This window comes from Nelumbo nucifera, chromosome 2 (genome assembly GCF_055504915.1).
Source record: "Nelumbo nucifera cultivar China Antique chromosome 2, China Antique-T2T, whole genome shotgun sequence".
NCBI classification, from domain to species: Eukaryota; Viridiplantae; Streptophyta; class Magnoliopsida; order Proteales; family Nelumbonaceae; genus Nelumbo; species Nelumbo nucifera.
In genome coordinates this window covers 12,796,652-12,810,770 of record NC_142650.1, presented here as the reverse complement: position 1 = coordinate 12,810,770, position 14,119 = coordinate 12,796,652, and the positions used below count along the sequence as shown (strand labels likewise).

Here is a 14,119-nt window from a genome sequence, read left to right as displayed (position 1 = left end):
TGTGTTCTTCAAGGCTACATTGGCCTACCCCTCACCAGTACAAATCTGAATTGGGATCTGCTCCTCACACAGGGCGCCTCAAAATGACCTCATAGGCACATCCCACTGTGCATGGGGAACATCTCCCATAAATAATAACACACAAATATGGAAGATGTTTCCAATACACGGTTTGGATGTACATGTGAGGTCAGTGTGAGGCGCCCTTTGTGAGGAGCAGATCCGGTCTCTACAAACCCATAAATTATAACTTGCTTTTCTCTTGCAAATTCTTATACGCATACTTTTTATTAGCAATACCAACAAACTTGACATGTGCCTTTGTCAATGGGATGCTGGGTCGCTTTATACTAGAAAACAAATTCTTACTAGAGATTCTATCTTTTCTATGCTATAGTCATGCTCAACATTTCATAAATTAAGGACTATTTAGTGGATATTGTACAAGGATCTATTTTGTTGCTTCAAGTGCTGACAAGTGAAAGCAACTACTAAATTGTTTTTAGCTCTTTAGGAAGAAAAAAAGAAGAAAAGTCTTCACTTGTTGGAAAGGGAGTTCGGGGTGATGAGGGTTATGTGGTAGGGAGTGATACGGAGTGACTCCGTACTCTTTGAAATTAAGGAGACCTCCATTAAGTTTGATGATTTTTCCTGGATATAGCAGAGAACTTGTCCATAAAACTAAACCTATCTCCCTCCACTTGCTCTACATCTCAAGATGTACCAAGGTTCAACTCATGGAACCTCTTCAGTAAACTGGACTTGTAGCTCATGAGTTCGGCATCTTCAACAGAATCGGGAGTAGACTTAATAACTGAGATTGCTCCAGCTTGGTGCAGGGACCTGGCTGCTTCATCTGCAATTTTTAGGAGGATTTTCACATTCATTCCATCGATAAAATCAGAGGGTAGCTCCATCAATTAAAAGACAATCCATCACAAACTTCATTTGAGAAATCTGATGTGCCAAAATGATTTCAGCATTAACATTGGCCTTATGAAATGGACTGCATATAGATTATAGCTAATTCAAGGGAGAAGACTATCACTAGAGTCCATAATTCAATGCAGCAAATTTAGCATGTCTGACATAATTACCTCTTTGCTATGGTTATGACAGAAGAAATAACAAGATACCCATTTAGCCCAAAACATCTATATGCACCATGGTCCATATTTCTTTTTTTGGTAGTCACTAGAGTCCATATTTCAAACAGCATAAATGTAGGAAACCTCTAATTCAGATGCCAACAAGCATGTATTGGAGCTAAAAGCAATTCTTTAACCCCAAAATAGAAGTCAACCCAATTCACAGGACAAAGTGGTAATTACCATATCTCAGTCTGACAAGCAGGGTTGACCCTTATCAACCTAATGAACACAGCTTACTCTTTTGTTTTGTTTTTTTTTTTGGGTAATGAACACAGCGTACTGAAGAGGCAAATAAAAAGTCTACGCTAGTCCAGTTTTGCAGTTTAACCAAATGCATTTTTATTTTTTTGATAATTAAATGCATTTTTATTGATAGCTTGTTACTTTTGAATTAAAATTTCAATTTACAAAGTGGAAGTGCCTTGCACCCCAAAACATCTTTGAGATTGCATCAATGATCTAACTCAAAATATTAGCACCACCATTTGTCATTCCTCAAAACAAGTGGCTAGAGCATCAGCCATACAATTTGCCTCCCTTTTTTGTCCATAGAAACTTAACTCTTAATTTTTGTGCCTAGCTTCCTTATTTTTTTCTTTTTGAAATAAGTTAACTGATTTCATTAAAGGAAAGAGTGGTACACAAGAAGGTGTACAAATACAAAGCAGGGGCCAGACCCCTGAGAATTACACAGGAGGAAAATTTTCACAGTACAAGGTCTCCAGAATGACTCCTAATTTTGCTAGACCATCTGCAATGGCATTTAGCTCCCTTGGGATCCAGTATAGAGAAACATTCGTATGAGCTAATAGGTCCCTTGTCTCTGTTAAGAAGTGACCAAGTCTCCAAGGTCCAGCCTCCTGTTGTCCCAGCCATCTTATAGTATTTGCTGAGTCACCTTCGATGGAGAAGTTCTGAATACCCAGTTTGCTGACTAGGCAAATCCCTGTGAGAGCTGCTAACACTTCTGCCTTTGTGGAGTCGGCTATCCCAATCGGTCCACTGTATACCCAGCAGGTGAGTCCGTTTTCATCTCTTAGGATTCCCCCTATGCCAGCAGCTCCAGGGTTACCAAAAGCACTTCCATCAAAGCTTAGAGTCCAAGTTCCTTCCCTTCTTATTGGGGGAACTCTGGGGGGGAGTGGGATAGAAGGGGAGGAGATTAGAAAGTTATACACATTTCTGTTAAGGTCATTAACATTGATTCCTGTGAACTTCTCTGAGCTGGAAGCCCACAAATTGCAGTAATAAGTGATGTGGTTGATCAGCTCATGTTGAGGGCCTGGGAATAGGATCTCGTCACGGGTCGGTCCACGGGGAAAACCTCTTGTTTTCCCTTGTTCCTTCCTGCTCTTGATGAACCTATCTTGGCGCCTCTGGTGATTTGTTCAAGAGATCACCAACTCTCCTAACTCACTTCTTTAACTGAATATTCGATATCCTCATTCAATAATGGTGTCTCCTTAAATAGGAGATTACAAGAGTCCTAATCTTAGGGAGTCTCCTTGCTGAATAGGGAGACTTCCAGTTCTATCTTGCTAAGGATAAGATAAGCTAATCCTAATCTGATAATCTACTAACAAGATAAGATAAGAGCAATAGAATAAGATAAGAACAAGCAAGATGATCTAATCTAATCTAGATAAGACTGTTGTTGCCAAACTGGGTAGGATGAGAATCATTGAATCACTGCTGCTTCTGGCGGTGGGTCAGGTTCCTGTTGCTGCCAGCGGCGATGGTACGTCTTCCCGAGGAATGCGTCCATAACATTACTCCCCTCCTGGACTACGAGCTTGTCCTCAAGCTCGAACTCCGGATATGTGGCGTGGAACTCTGCCAATGGGGTCCATGTGGCTTCGGCCGATGGTAAATTACACCATTCCACCAAGACTTCAAGAATTCCACGATTGAGACGAGAGCGGGTGAGAGCTTTAGGTTGGGAAACCAGTTTGCCATCTTTCAAGGGTGGCAGGGAGGGGACTTGGTCCGGAGAAGCACCCATAAATGGCTTCAGCAAGGAGATGTGGAAGACATCATGAATCCGGCTGGTCTCTGGCAATTCCAGCTGGTAGGCCACACTGCGAATCCGTCACAGAACCTTGAAGGGCCCATAGAACTTAGGGGCCAGCTTCGGGGCAGCCCTGTGGCACAAGGAGCGTTGCCGGTAGGGCTGGAGTTTTAACCAAACAAATTGTCCTGGATCGAACGACAGTTCCCGGTGGTGCTTGTCATAGTTAAGCTTCATGCGGAGCTGGGCCTGCTGTAAGCGAAGGTGGACATTGGCTAGGAGGGCGTCGTGTTCTTGTAAGGAGTGATCAATTGCTTCCAAACGAGTAGAACCGGGCTCATAGGACAGCAAGCGGGGAGGATCCCGGCCATAAACGACGCGAAAGGGAGTCATGCCGAGGGAAGAATGGTATAGGCTGTGTTGTAACAGTACTCGGCCCAAGGGAGCCAATCCACCCACCGTCACGGTTGATCGCTTACGAAACAACGAAGATACATCTCGATTATGTAGTTGACCACTTCCGTCTGACCGTCGGTCTGTGGCCGATAAGCTGATGAGTAGGCCAGGGTGGTGCCGTGTAGCCGGAATAACTCCTTCCAGAAGGCACTAGTGAAAACCGGGTCCCGATCACTGACGATTGATTCTGGTAACCCATGTAAGCGAAAAACATGTGTAAAGAAGGCGAGGGCAACTGAAGTGGCACTGTACGGGTGTGATAGAGGAATGAAGTGGGCATATTTAGAGAAGCAATCGACTACCACGAAGAGAACTGATTTGCCGCCTACCTTGGGTAGTCCCTCAATGAAGTCCATGGAGATGTCGGCCCATATCTGTGTCGGAATGGAAAGGGGCTGAAGGAGGCCTGCCGGGTGTAGGTTTTCCCATTTATGCTGTTGGCACGTGGAGCAATTCTAGACAAAATCTCGAATAGAAGTCTTCATACCTCGCCAATGGAAATCGGCCCGGACGCGGTGGAGCGTTTTTTGAACGCCTTCATGGGTGGAGTTATGGATGCTGGTGATGATGGTGGAAATCAATGGGGAGTCTGGCGGAAGATGGACTCATCCCTTATATAGTACCAACCCGTCTTGAAGTGACCAATTGGGGTCGGTAGTGCCGGACTGGATCTTTTGGACCAAGAGCGACCATTCCGGGGACTGTGGTGCTGCCTTCTTAATGTCGTCAAACAGAGAGATCCGGGGTTGGGAAATGCCACACAGAGCCATCGCGTCTTCATCTCGCCTAGACAAGGCATCAGCTGCGCGATTTGAGGACCCTGCCTTGTATTCCACCCGGAAGTCGAACCCGAGCAGTTTGCTAACCCAATGCTGCTAAGGGGAAGTGGTGAGACGTTGCTCTAACAGGTATTTGAGGCTGTAATGATCAGTTTTGACGACGAACGACTGCCCCCACAAATATGGCCTCCAGTGCTGGACGGCTCGGGCTAGGCCGATTAGTTCGTGCTCATAGGCTGGAAGCTTCAGATGCCGATCGGCCAGTCTGCGGCTGAAGAAAGCAATTGGGTGCCCTTGCTGCTGTAATACGACCCCGATACCTATGCCGGAGGCATCGCACTCGACTGTAAATTCGAGGGCGAAATTTGGTAATTGCAAGACGGGTGGAAGACAGGGCATTTCTCAGTGTCAGAAAAGCTACATCGGCTGCGTCGTCCCACCGGAAGGAATTTTTCTTTAACAGGTTGGTTAACGGGGCAGCCAACAATCCATAGTTCTGGACAAATTTGCGGTAGTAACCCGTTAACCCGAGGAACCCGCGTAAGGCCTTGGCTGATTGAGGCTTGGGACTTCCAAGACACCATTTTTCTTTGGAATGAGGCAAATAAAAGTAGAATTAATTCATTTATTTACAACCCTGTGGAGTGGAAGTCTTTAAAGACCTCCAAAAGATCCACTCTTACAACTTCCCAACAGATTTGAAAGAAGAAGATTGGGAAACCATTGGGCCCAGGGGCTCTATCTCCGTCCATATTGAAGACTGCTTCTCTTTTTTCTTGCTCCTCAAATTCCCTTTCAAGCCAAATTCTCTTATCTTCTGCTAGAGTCGGCCCTTCCCAACTTCTTCATTTAAACTTCCTAGCACTTTTCCTAGAGTAAAGAGTTTTGAAGTGGTTTAGAAATGCCTCAGTGATTTCTTCTGCATCTTCCACCTCCCTCCGGCCCACCTTAATTTTTGAGATGAGATTCTTTCTGCGCCTACCCGACGCATAGCTATGGAAGAATTTTGAGTTGTTATCTCCTTCATTTAACCATCTGACCCTTGATCTGTGCCTCCAAAAGATTTCTTCTTTTCTGATTACCTTTTCCCAAGAACTCCTTAAACCATCTCTCCTACTTCTTTCTTCCTTCTCTGTCCAGAACTCCTAAATTGCTCCTTTTTATCTAAATCTTCCAGCTCCATGAGGATGTCATTTTTTTCCTCTGCGAACGATTTGAACTCTTCTCTCCCCTAGGATCTCAATTTTCTTTTCAGGAATTTCAGCTTTTGCAACAGTCTGTACCCAGCCCAGCCTTCGACTCTGCATTCCTTCCACTATAAAGCTACATTTTTGTGGAAATCTTTGTGAAGAGTCCACATTTTCTCCAGTCTAAATGGGGGTTTACCTTTCAAGACCAGGTCTGTTCTCAGGACTAAAGGCCAGTGGTCTGAAGTGCAGCGATGTCTGATTTCTTGGAGAAGATTTGGGAACTTTTCTGCCCAATCTGAAGATACCATAAACCTATCTAGTCTGTAGCTTGTTGGGTTCTCTTGTAGGTTTGACCAAGTGAATTGGCCATTATGGAGAGGAAGGTCACAAAGATTGTCTCGAGATAAAACTGGAGAATTCCCTCATGCTCCTGGTTGCTGTTCTTCTGTCAGAGTTTTCTTGAGAGAACCTTGTTACATTAAAGTTGCCTCCTAAAACCCAAGGGATTTCATCAAACTCATGTAGGGCATCCAATTCTTCCCAAAGTCTTTGCTTGTCTTGAAGGAGCATTGGGTCCGTATACTCCAGTTAAAGTCCAGCTGAAACCATCAATCTTATTGGTAAAAAGAACAGAGATTGAGAATTCTCCTCTATCTATTTCAATACCCAAAACCTCCTCTTCATTCCAAGCTAGGCTAATTCCCCCTAAAGTGCCTGAAGCAAGAAGTAAAACCCATTTCTTTCCACGAATTCCCCAAGTTGCTCTCAGAAGCTTCCTGTCCACTTCTTTTTTGTTTCTTGGAGGATGACTATGTCTGGTTTTTCTCTTCTCAGAGTTTCTTTTACCAAACTTCTTTATAGTTGGCCTCCCAACCCTCTAACGTTCCAACTTAATAATTTCATTAACCTCCGAATGCTGATTTTCCCTTGTCCGCCCTAGACCTTGTTGTTTTTTGATCTATCAATCCCCATTGAAGTCTCCTTAGCTCCCTTTTAGAGCTCTTCTTGCCACTTTTCACAAACTCGACCTTCTGGATTCCTTCTTCCCCCTTTTTTGGAGCCTGATTGAGTGAAGATCCCTTCTCTTTACTTATCCCCAATTTTCTAGCCGTCTCAGTAACTTCTCTTTCTAGATTAGCACCCCTTCTGTGTCAATCCGAACTATGATGCCCTTCGTCAGATTTTTCTTGGCAGCTTGGGTTAATGCTTGGTTGGGATAGATCTCCATTCAAACCCGAAAGACAGAGGGGAAGTAAGGTGAGATCCAAGATTAGAAGAAGACAGAGAAAAGGTTACAGGCAAAGGAGAGGAGGGGGAAGGGGAAACTCTGGTGGATTTACAGTCTATTTCATACTCTTACTAGGCTTGTTGGCTCACAGTCTATTCCATACTCAGGATTTACAAGAAGTGTTTGTTCAATTAAATCCACACTTCCCCATGCTTCCTTTCCAGAGAAAAGATCTTTTGCCCTTGAGAAAGCCACCTCCCTGGGGTCTGGTTCGATCTCTGTCGCATAAGAGCTTGAATCTTCAGCTGTTTCAGTGTCGTTTGCCTTGAAGAGAGAGGATGAGCTTGAACTGTCTGGTGATGAAGGAGGCCTGTAAATTTTCCTGTTGTGTCTTCCCGAGCTTGGAAGAGTTTCGGGCGTTGGCTCGGTTAGGGAATTTGGGGTCTCAGGTGGATTTGGGCCATGGGGGACTTCTTTCGAGTCTGTCGGGTGGGCTTTAGAAAGGTTTCGGCCCAAGTCTTGAAACTGTATTGGGTCCCTTAACTTGTGAGAACTGTTGGAGGGGAGGCCCATTTTCTAAAGATATTTTGAAAATTGAAAGGGGTTGTTGAGAGTAGCTTGGCCTGCCTTACTTTTTCGGCTCCTCTTTTGGGTAACAGTTTAAGCTTCTCCAAATGGTCTTTCACTGATGATTTCCTTCCTTCAGGTTTACAAAAGCTTCCAGAAGTAGCTCTTGAACCTGCAGGAGCTTCAGGTCCTATTTTGGGAAGAGGAAGATGAATTGACTCGGTGGGTTGAGAGGGAGACTCGTTCGTCTTCTCCACTTCAACAGATAGGTAGAACTAGACGTTTCGCTCATTATTATTTTACATGCATCTTGTCCTTACATGAGATTCACCATCCACAATCAGGTTGTTAAAATTTAGGAACTTTGCCAACTTCAAACCCAGGTGTAATGTCAGAATCTTAGCCTTTAAAGAGTCCCCTCAACTTGTGGGTCCTGAGTATAAAGCCAATGCTTTACCATTGCCATTCCTGATTACTCCACCTATGCCCAGACATTCCTGGATTTTTCCATGACAGTCCTATCAAAATTAAGCTTTACTGGGTTTCCACTAGGAACTACCCGGGGAGAAGCACTTGCTGCCCTTGTGGTAGAGCAGTTTGCTACATTGGGCCAGAAAATGGACAGAACAAAGGTGAAGTTTTGACCCAATGATAAATTCTAATTAAGATATTCTTGGTTACCACTTCTTTTGAGTGGGAAACCTCCTTGAAGATCTTACAATTCCTTTCTTCCCAAACTGACCAAAGAATAACCCCTCTAACACAACTCAGTATTACCTTCCCTCTGCTTAACCAATTGCATTTGAATTCATTATCTCAATTAAAAAAATTCAAATTTCACATGTATATCTCAATATACCAAAATTCGATGGTCTAGAATGTGAAATTAGTCAAAATCATTATTAGGGTTTGTACACCCCAAAATGAGCTGTAAAGACAACACAAAAAACCAAGGAACCATTTGATAACAGCTCAAATGATTGAACTGAATAACTTACTGCTTTGTCTTTCAATGAATAAGTTTTCAAGGAGGTTGTGAGATCCTTAATAGCTGAAGCCGAAATCAGGTTAATTAGAATACCATTGTATATTTTATTATTTAAATATCTTATCCATTAATAGCCAAAGCAATAGGTCATTCAATTCAGCCACCTGAGTTATTATCAAGGAGTCCCCAAGTCTTGTCCCAACTATATGAGGTTGGCTACAATCTACATGAACCTTGTTTCATAATTCTGCTCTGTTAAGTGCTACATCCATTGTTAAATTATGGGTCCTCAATTCATTACTTCAATCCATGTCCTTTTCAGTCTGCCCCTAGCTCTTCAGCTTGTAACAGATCAATTTTTTCCTCACTGGTACTGTAGACAATCTTCTTTGCATGTGACTAAACCATCTTACGTCTACATTCCCCCATTTTATTACCAACTGGATCTGCTTCTATGTTCCGTTGGATAACTCCATTTCTGATCCATATCCTTTAGTTTTCCCACCCATCTATATAGAATATTTGCATTTCAGCTGAACTCATTTTTTAGACATGTTTCCCAGTGAACCAATTAAACTGGTCAGGCCATTTTAGGTTTTAAATCATTGTATGGATTCTTGAGACTAGGTTTCACAACAAATACTAGGGAAAAATGATTCAGAATAATAACCATTTTTTTTTTAAATTCCATTGACACTGACAAGAAAAAATATAGCATTCAAAAACCAGTCTGACCTGAGGCTGAAATGGCAACAAGAGCCTTCAGAGCTTCCTTGCATGTGCGGTCATCTTTGGCAGCCACCAGCATATTTAGAAGATCTTGACCTCCACCCATCTCCACTATTTTCATCCTTCTTTCATCTATGAATCAAAGTAAAGAGACAAAAAGTATATTAACCTGAACTAGTTATTCAATACTTCAAGTATCAACAACCTCAGCTAGTCAACTATTTATATTTGTGAACCAATTTGCCAATTTTTGATGTTGGGAAACAGGACACTAAACTGTTCCCAAAGATGAAGCATTGGAGGTGAAGATGAAAGAAGCATTTAAAAGATAATATCAAATCATGTCATCTTCTAAATATAATATAAATCCACCAAAATGTTCATTAAACTAGAAGGGTACAGTGGAAAAGGCTTCAAGAAACATAAAAACCAAAAACAACACCAAAACTATAAAAGGTTTGGGACAGTTTAAAGCAAATACCCATAATCCACTACCACATCACCCATATATGGAAAGGACATGATTGGATATGGTGTCAGATATGAAATTGACACTAAAAATTGAAATATCCAACATGATACAGAACCCTTATGAAGGTATCCAGGCATTATAGGTCCACTTAGAATCCAAGTGATTCGTAAGATACTAGGTTTCTAGAGAAACAAAAGAATCCATTCAGGAAAATGAAGCAACATACATAAAGAAATTTCTAGAAAGCAAATACGAGTATGTTGCCCGGATATGACAAGGACATGGCTCAAACTCAATACAGCATTATCTAAAAAGTTTACACTGAAAATTGAAGTATCCATGAGGCAACCTTCTACATGTGTCTAGGTATTATAGAAATGTGACAGCCAATGGTAGGTTCCTCCCTGATGCTGGAAATTGATTTTTTTACAGTAAGATTAAATAAATTAAAATGAAAAGGAGAACAAGTACAAATGTGAGTTTTTTTTTTTTTTGTGGTGAAAGATGTAATGTTGTATTATAAACATTAAAGAGCAGTACAAACACAATTGTACCTTAAGTAATTTAGCAGCCAGAGTCTAGTGCTTTTTCCTGCCTTAGGGAGGAGTGTCTCCCACTACATTCTTCTAGAGAATATTGAGCTGGCATATTTGGTTACACTATAAGATACCCCATTACAGATCCAAGGTATATACTATCACTTAAGTACTATATACACCCACTGCATCTAACCCCGTTCCCCCCCCCCCCCCCAATATTATTTGATTGAACTGCTTGTGTTGGGAAATTCTCTTCAAATGTATTGATGCTTATTAAGTTTCCACTTCTCATTAAAATACATTTCATTAAGTTATCCTTTCAGAATGAAGTTCAGAAGACCAATAAAGAATTTTATTCACAATAACTGTGTAATTAGCAGTACAGAATTCATCAAATGTGGTGGTGCATAACACTTTGCCACTGTCTATTATCTAAAAATATATAAGATATGGTTGAAAGTACCATCAATTGCAAAACGGGATAATCTAGATGCTCCCATTCTTTTAAACAAGGGATCCTTCACTTGCAAGAGTGACACAGACTGTTGCAACAAATTATCTCCTGAAAATCAATTGTATAAGGATGGTTAATTTCGTCCCATCATACTATCTGATTTTAACAACTTGGACAAGTTAATAATTGCTCATGAAAACCAGCCAAAGTTGCATACCCATGTAAGGAAAAAACTGATAAGCAACCATTGTTGCAGTCCCAGCAAATAACAGTTTAAAAAACCATCCTATTTTTCTTTCAGCTTCCTCCTCCATCGATAGCTCATCTGGAAACCAAATTGAGCAACAAGTCTTCACCAATGGTTTTGAACATGTAGTGCAGATAATAAGATAATATATGGTAACATTTTCTCTACCCTGTAACCTACATAATTCTCTGAAGAAGGTGAAGAGTACTAAACTAGTAAAATCTGTTTTCATGATATCAGAAACATCTTTTTTTTATGAATAGAAATATCTTACTATGTTCAATTTATTTGCATGCAACAGTTCAGAAATATGTCAGTTATATTTATAATATAATGCCAATACTTGGGTTTCAGGAGGCTTCACCACAAAAGTTAGTTACAAAAACTGACCTTCCAGCTTTGAGCTTTTGTTAACTGCAATATATCATTTAAGTCCCCCTACCCATATGTACACAAATTCACATGTAGCAAATTGATTGCAGCTTGGTTTTGTCTGTGCATAAATGTTATCTTCTAGTAGCTCTTAAAATGTCACTTGAAGTTTAAATAAAGCAAAATATCAATGCAGTCAGATGTGTTGACCTAGCTGGGAGCCTAGGATCCCAATTCACTGCACTAGGGTTGGCAGTTTAAATCCCCTGATCAACAGCCAACCCTGAGAGGTTAAAGCACCTAGGTGCAGCATACATTCCTTCATTACTTTGAAATTTACCAATAGCCCAATTGAAATGAATTAAATTAAATTGCAAATGAGCAACACATTGAAATATAACAACCGACTATTTCAGTCCTGGTGTAATACATTTTTGTTATGTAATCAAATTTTGAATCCAATTCATATTCTCTTGCCGGACATTCTTTAATAACTATTCCTAAAATGTCACTGTACCTCCTTCCAGATGTTTTTGTTTGTCTATGTGTGCTGGAAAATGGGGAATTCGGAGGAGGGTGGATACTGATATCTAGTCTGGGTTGATAAATAAGCTAGTCCCTTGTATCTAACAATGGGCTTGTCAAAAAGAAAGGTATGCGACCCCAAGAGATCATGTAAGAACAAGACATTCCTTCACCAATTGAATGACAGGTCTTCTAGATATAACTTATAAAGTTATACAAAAGCATATAACGACATAATAAGAGCACATAAGATTGAGAGGACAAGTCTTTCCCAGTCTTTGAGAAGTAGGTCTGCCAGGATGGGAAGGGAATGGGGATTGGGGATGGCAAGTGTTATGAAAAGTGCATAATGTATTTAGGATAAAAATAGCTTGTTAATTGGAACCATGGTTTTAAGTTTTGCTTAGGTTTCTTGAGAATTTCATAATAATTTGGTTTCAGTATGCTAAATCAAAACATTAAATTGAATATTCAGTCAGTATCTCAACATAATTTTAAAAATTTCAGAATATCTTGGGGTCATGGTCATCATCATCATCTAATCCTTGTCCCAACAATATGCAGTCATAATATTTTGGGATAAATTTTAATGGAAATTTTGGAATAGTTTGAAACAACTAGGATTTCAGGCAGAAGATTTTCCATCTTAATGCTTTTAATGTTTTAGCGGTATTTATTTAAAAAATTAAAAGGGAAAATTCCCAATTAGTACCCTATACTTTGGCTCAAGTGACAATTTGGTCCCCGGACTTTAAAATGTGACAATTCAGTACCCAAACTTTCAAAATGTGACAATCCAGTACCTGCCGTTAACCAGTCCGTTAATCAGCTGTTAAATGACATTTGAAAAGTCAAAAATGCCCTTCGAATGCCATTTAATTCTCTTTATCAACCATCCAAACATTGGCAATAAAATGAACAGTCCCAAATTCTAGATTCTTCTAAACAGTCACCAATTTTTTTTGAATAGGAGAGGCTAGGATTTGGGACTGTTCAGTTTTTTGTCGACATTTGGATGGTTGATAAAGAGAATTAGATGGCATTCAAAGGGCATTTTTGACTTTTCAAATGTCACTTAACGGCTGATTAACGGACTGGTTAACGGCAGGTACTGGATTGTCACATTTTGAAAGTTCGGTTGTTTGGGTACTGGATTGTCGCACTTTTAAAGTTCGGGGACCAAATTGTCACTCGAGCCAAAGTACAGGGTACTGATTGGGCATTTTCCCAAATTAAAATAGTTAGGTGGTATCCCTTAACGGCTAATCCATTTCAATCTGAGGGACCAAAATAACTCAGAAAAACTGTAATTTGTGATAACACGAAATTGAATTCTAAGAGTTCTTTTTTACCCTTCAAGTCATTAGGTGCACATGTTATCCTCCGATGTGTTCATTAAAAGAATATTAGAAAGATTGTCTAGAAATGTATACCTAATCATAACAGTATGAATCCCTGATTCACTGTTTACCACATAATTACTCTATCCAAGGCTCCAAATGAACATGTTCTATAGACTATAAGCAGTTCCTAAGAGGCTAAGATATTAAACAAATTTTGCTGAAAGAGAGAGAAAATAAATCCATCAAACTAAAGTAAAAGAAAGCTTCAATAGAGGGGAAACGGAATACCTCTCCCATTGAATGATGAGAATTTGCGGGAATGTGGATGTCCAATATTTCTTCTGTACAAATACTGCAAAACACAGCAATCCAATTCAAATACAGAATTATAATTAAAAGAATTAATTATAAAATCCATAATGCTAATTTGCAAGCATTAATATCTAAACATTTATTCAACCCTGAATCCAGTCGACACCATGATAACAATTTTTTTTCAAGCACCAGATTAACAAGAAAGAAGAGCTCAGAAGAATGTTGACTGAAGCAATTTCGACTGATTCAAAAGCCTAGATACCGACAAGCTCTAAAAAGAAAACCTTTTTCTCCCTTTTGGCTTTGCAAAACAATAGTTGACAACTACGAGCATGGCAGAAGACAAAGAATGAGAAGAAGCACTTACTGTATAGAGTTGTCTTGTTAGTATACGCATTATCCAATCTACAAGAGAAAGACGATGGGAAATGGGAATTCAGATCAAGGTCAAAACATCAGATTCAGCAGAGTTCCTGGATTAAACAAGAAAAACTTTGACAACTAGCGTGGGATGACCTAAGGCTGCTGTCCTCAAGTAAAGAAAAAAGGGAGCTGATAGATTACAGATGCAACAAGAGAACATAAACTCCAATATGCGAGCGGTAGTAATTTACCTGTTTCGCGCGCTCCCTCCAAAAATCCAGGCGAGAAGATGCAAAGGAGAAAGCCAGAAAGGGGGACGGAGTATAGCCTTTCACTTCAGTTACCGGTTACCACATGAACGCGAACAGGATGCTTGACAGAATGATTCAGTGA

At 40.5% G+C, this 14,119-nt stretch overlaps 1 protein-coding gene across 3 annotated transcripts; it reads right to left on the bottom strand.

Moving 5' to 3' along the window:
* Positions 1 to 400: 400 nt before the first annotated feature.
* LOC104597348 (ARM repeat superfamily protein) lies at positions 401 to 14,117 on the bottom strand. Of its 3 annotated transcripts, none has more exons than XM_019197709.2 (7): positions 13,978 to 14,117; positions 13,731 to 13,768; positions 13,337 to 13,400; positions 10,779 to 10,886; positions 10,571 to 10,669; positions 9,103 to 9,228; positions 401 to 856 (listed from the first exon to the last, which is right to left on the bottom strand). In XM_019197709.2, exons 2-7 carry the CDS (start codon positions 13,758 to 13,760, stop codon positions 714 to 716), a joined length of 570 nt encoding a protein of 189 aa, XP_019053254.1. In that variant the 5' UTR covers positions 13,761 to 13,768; positions 13,978 to 14,117; the 3' UTR covers positions 401 to 713. The 3 variants fall into 3 exon arrangements, with proteins under 3 accessions (XP_019053254.1, XP_019053255.1, XP_010257120.2); XM_019197710.2 differs by having other exon boundaries at positions 13,731 to 13,836; positions 13,978 to 14,116; XM_010258818.3 differs by lacking the exon at positions 13,731 to 13,768 and having other exon boundaries at positions 13,978 to 14,108.
* Positions 14,118 to 14,119: the final 2 nt, after the last annotated feature.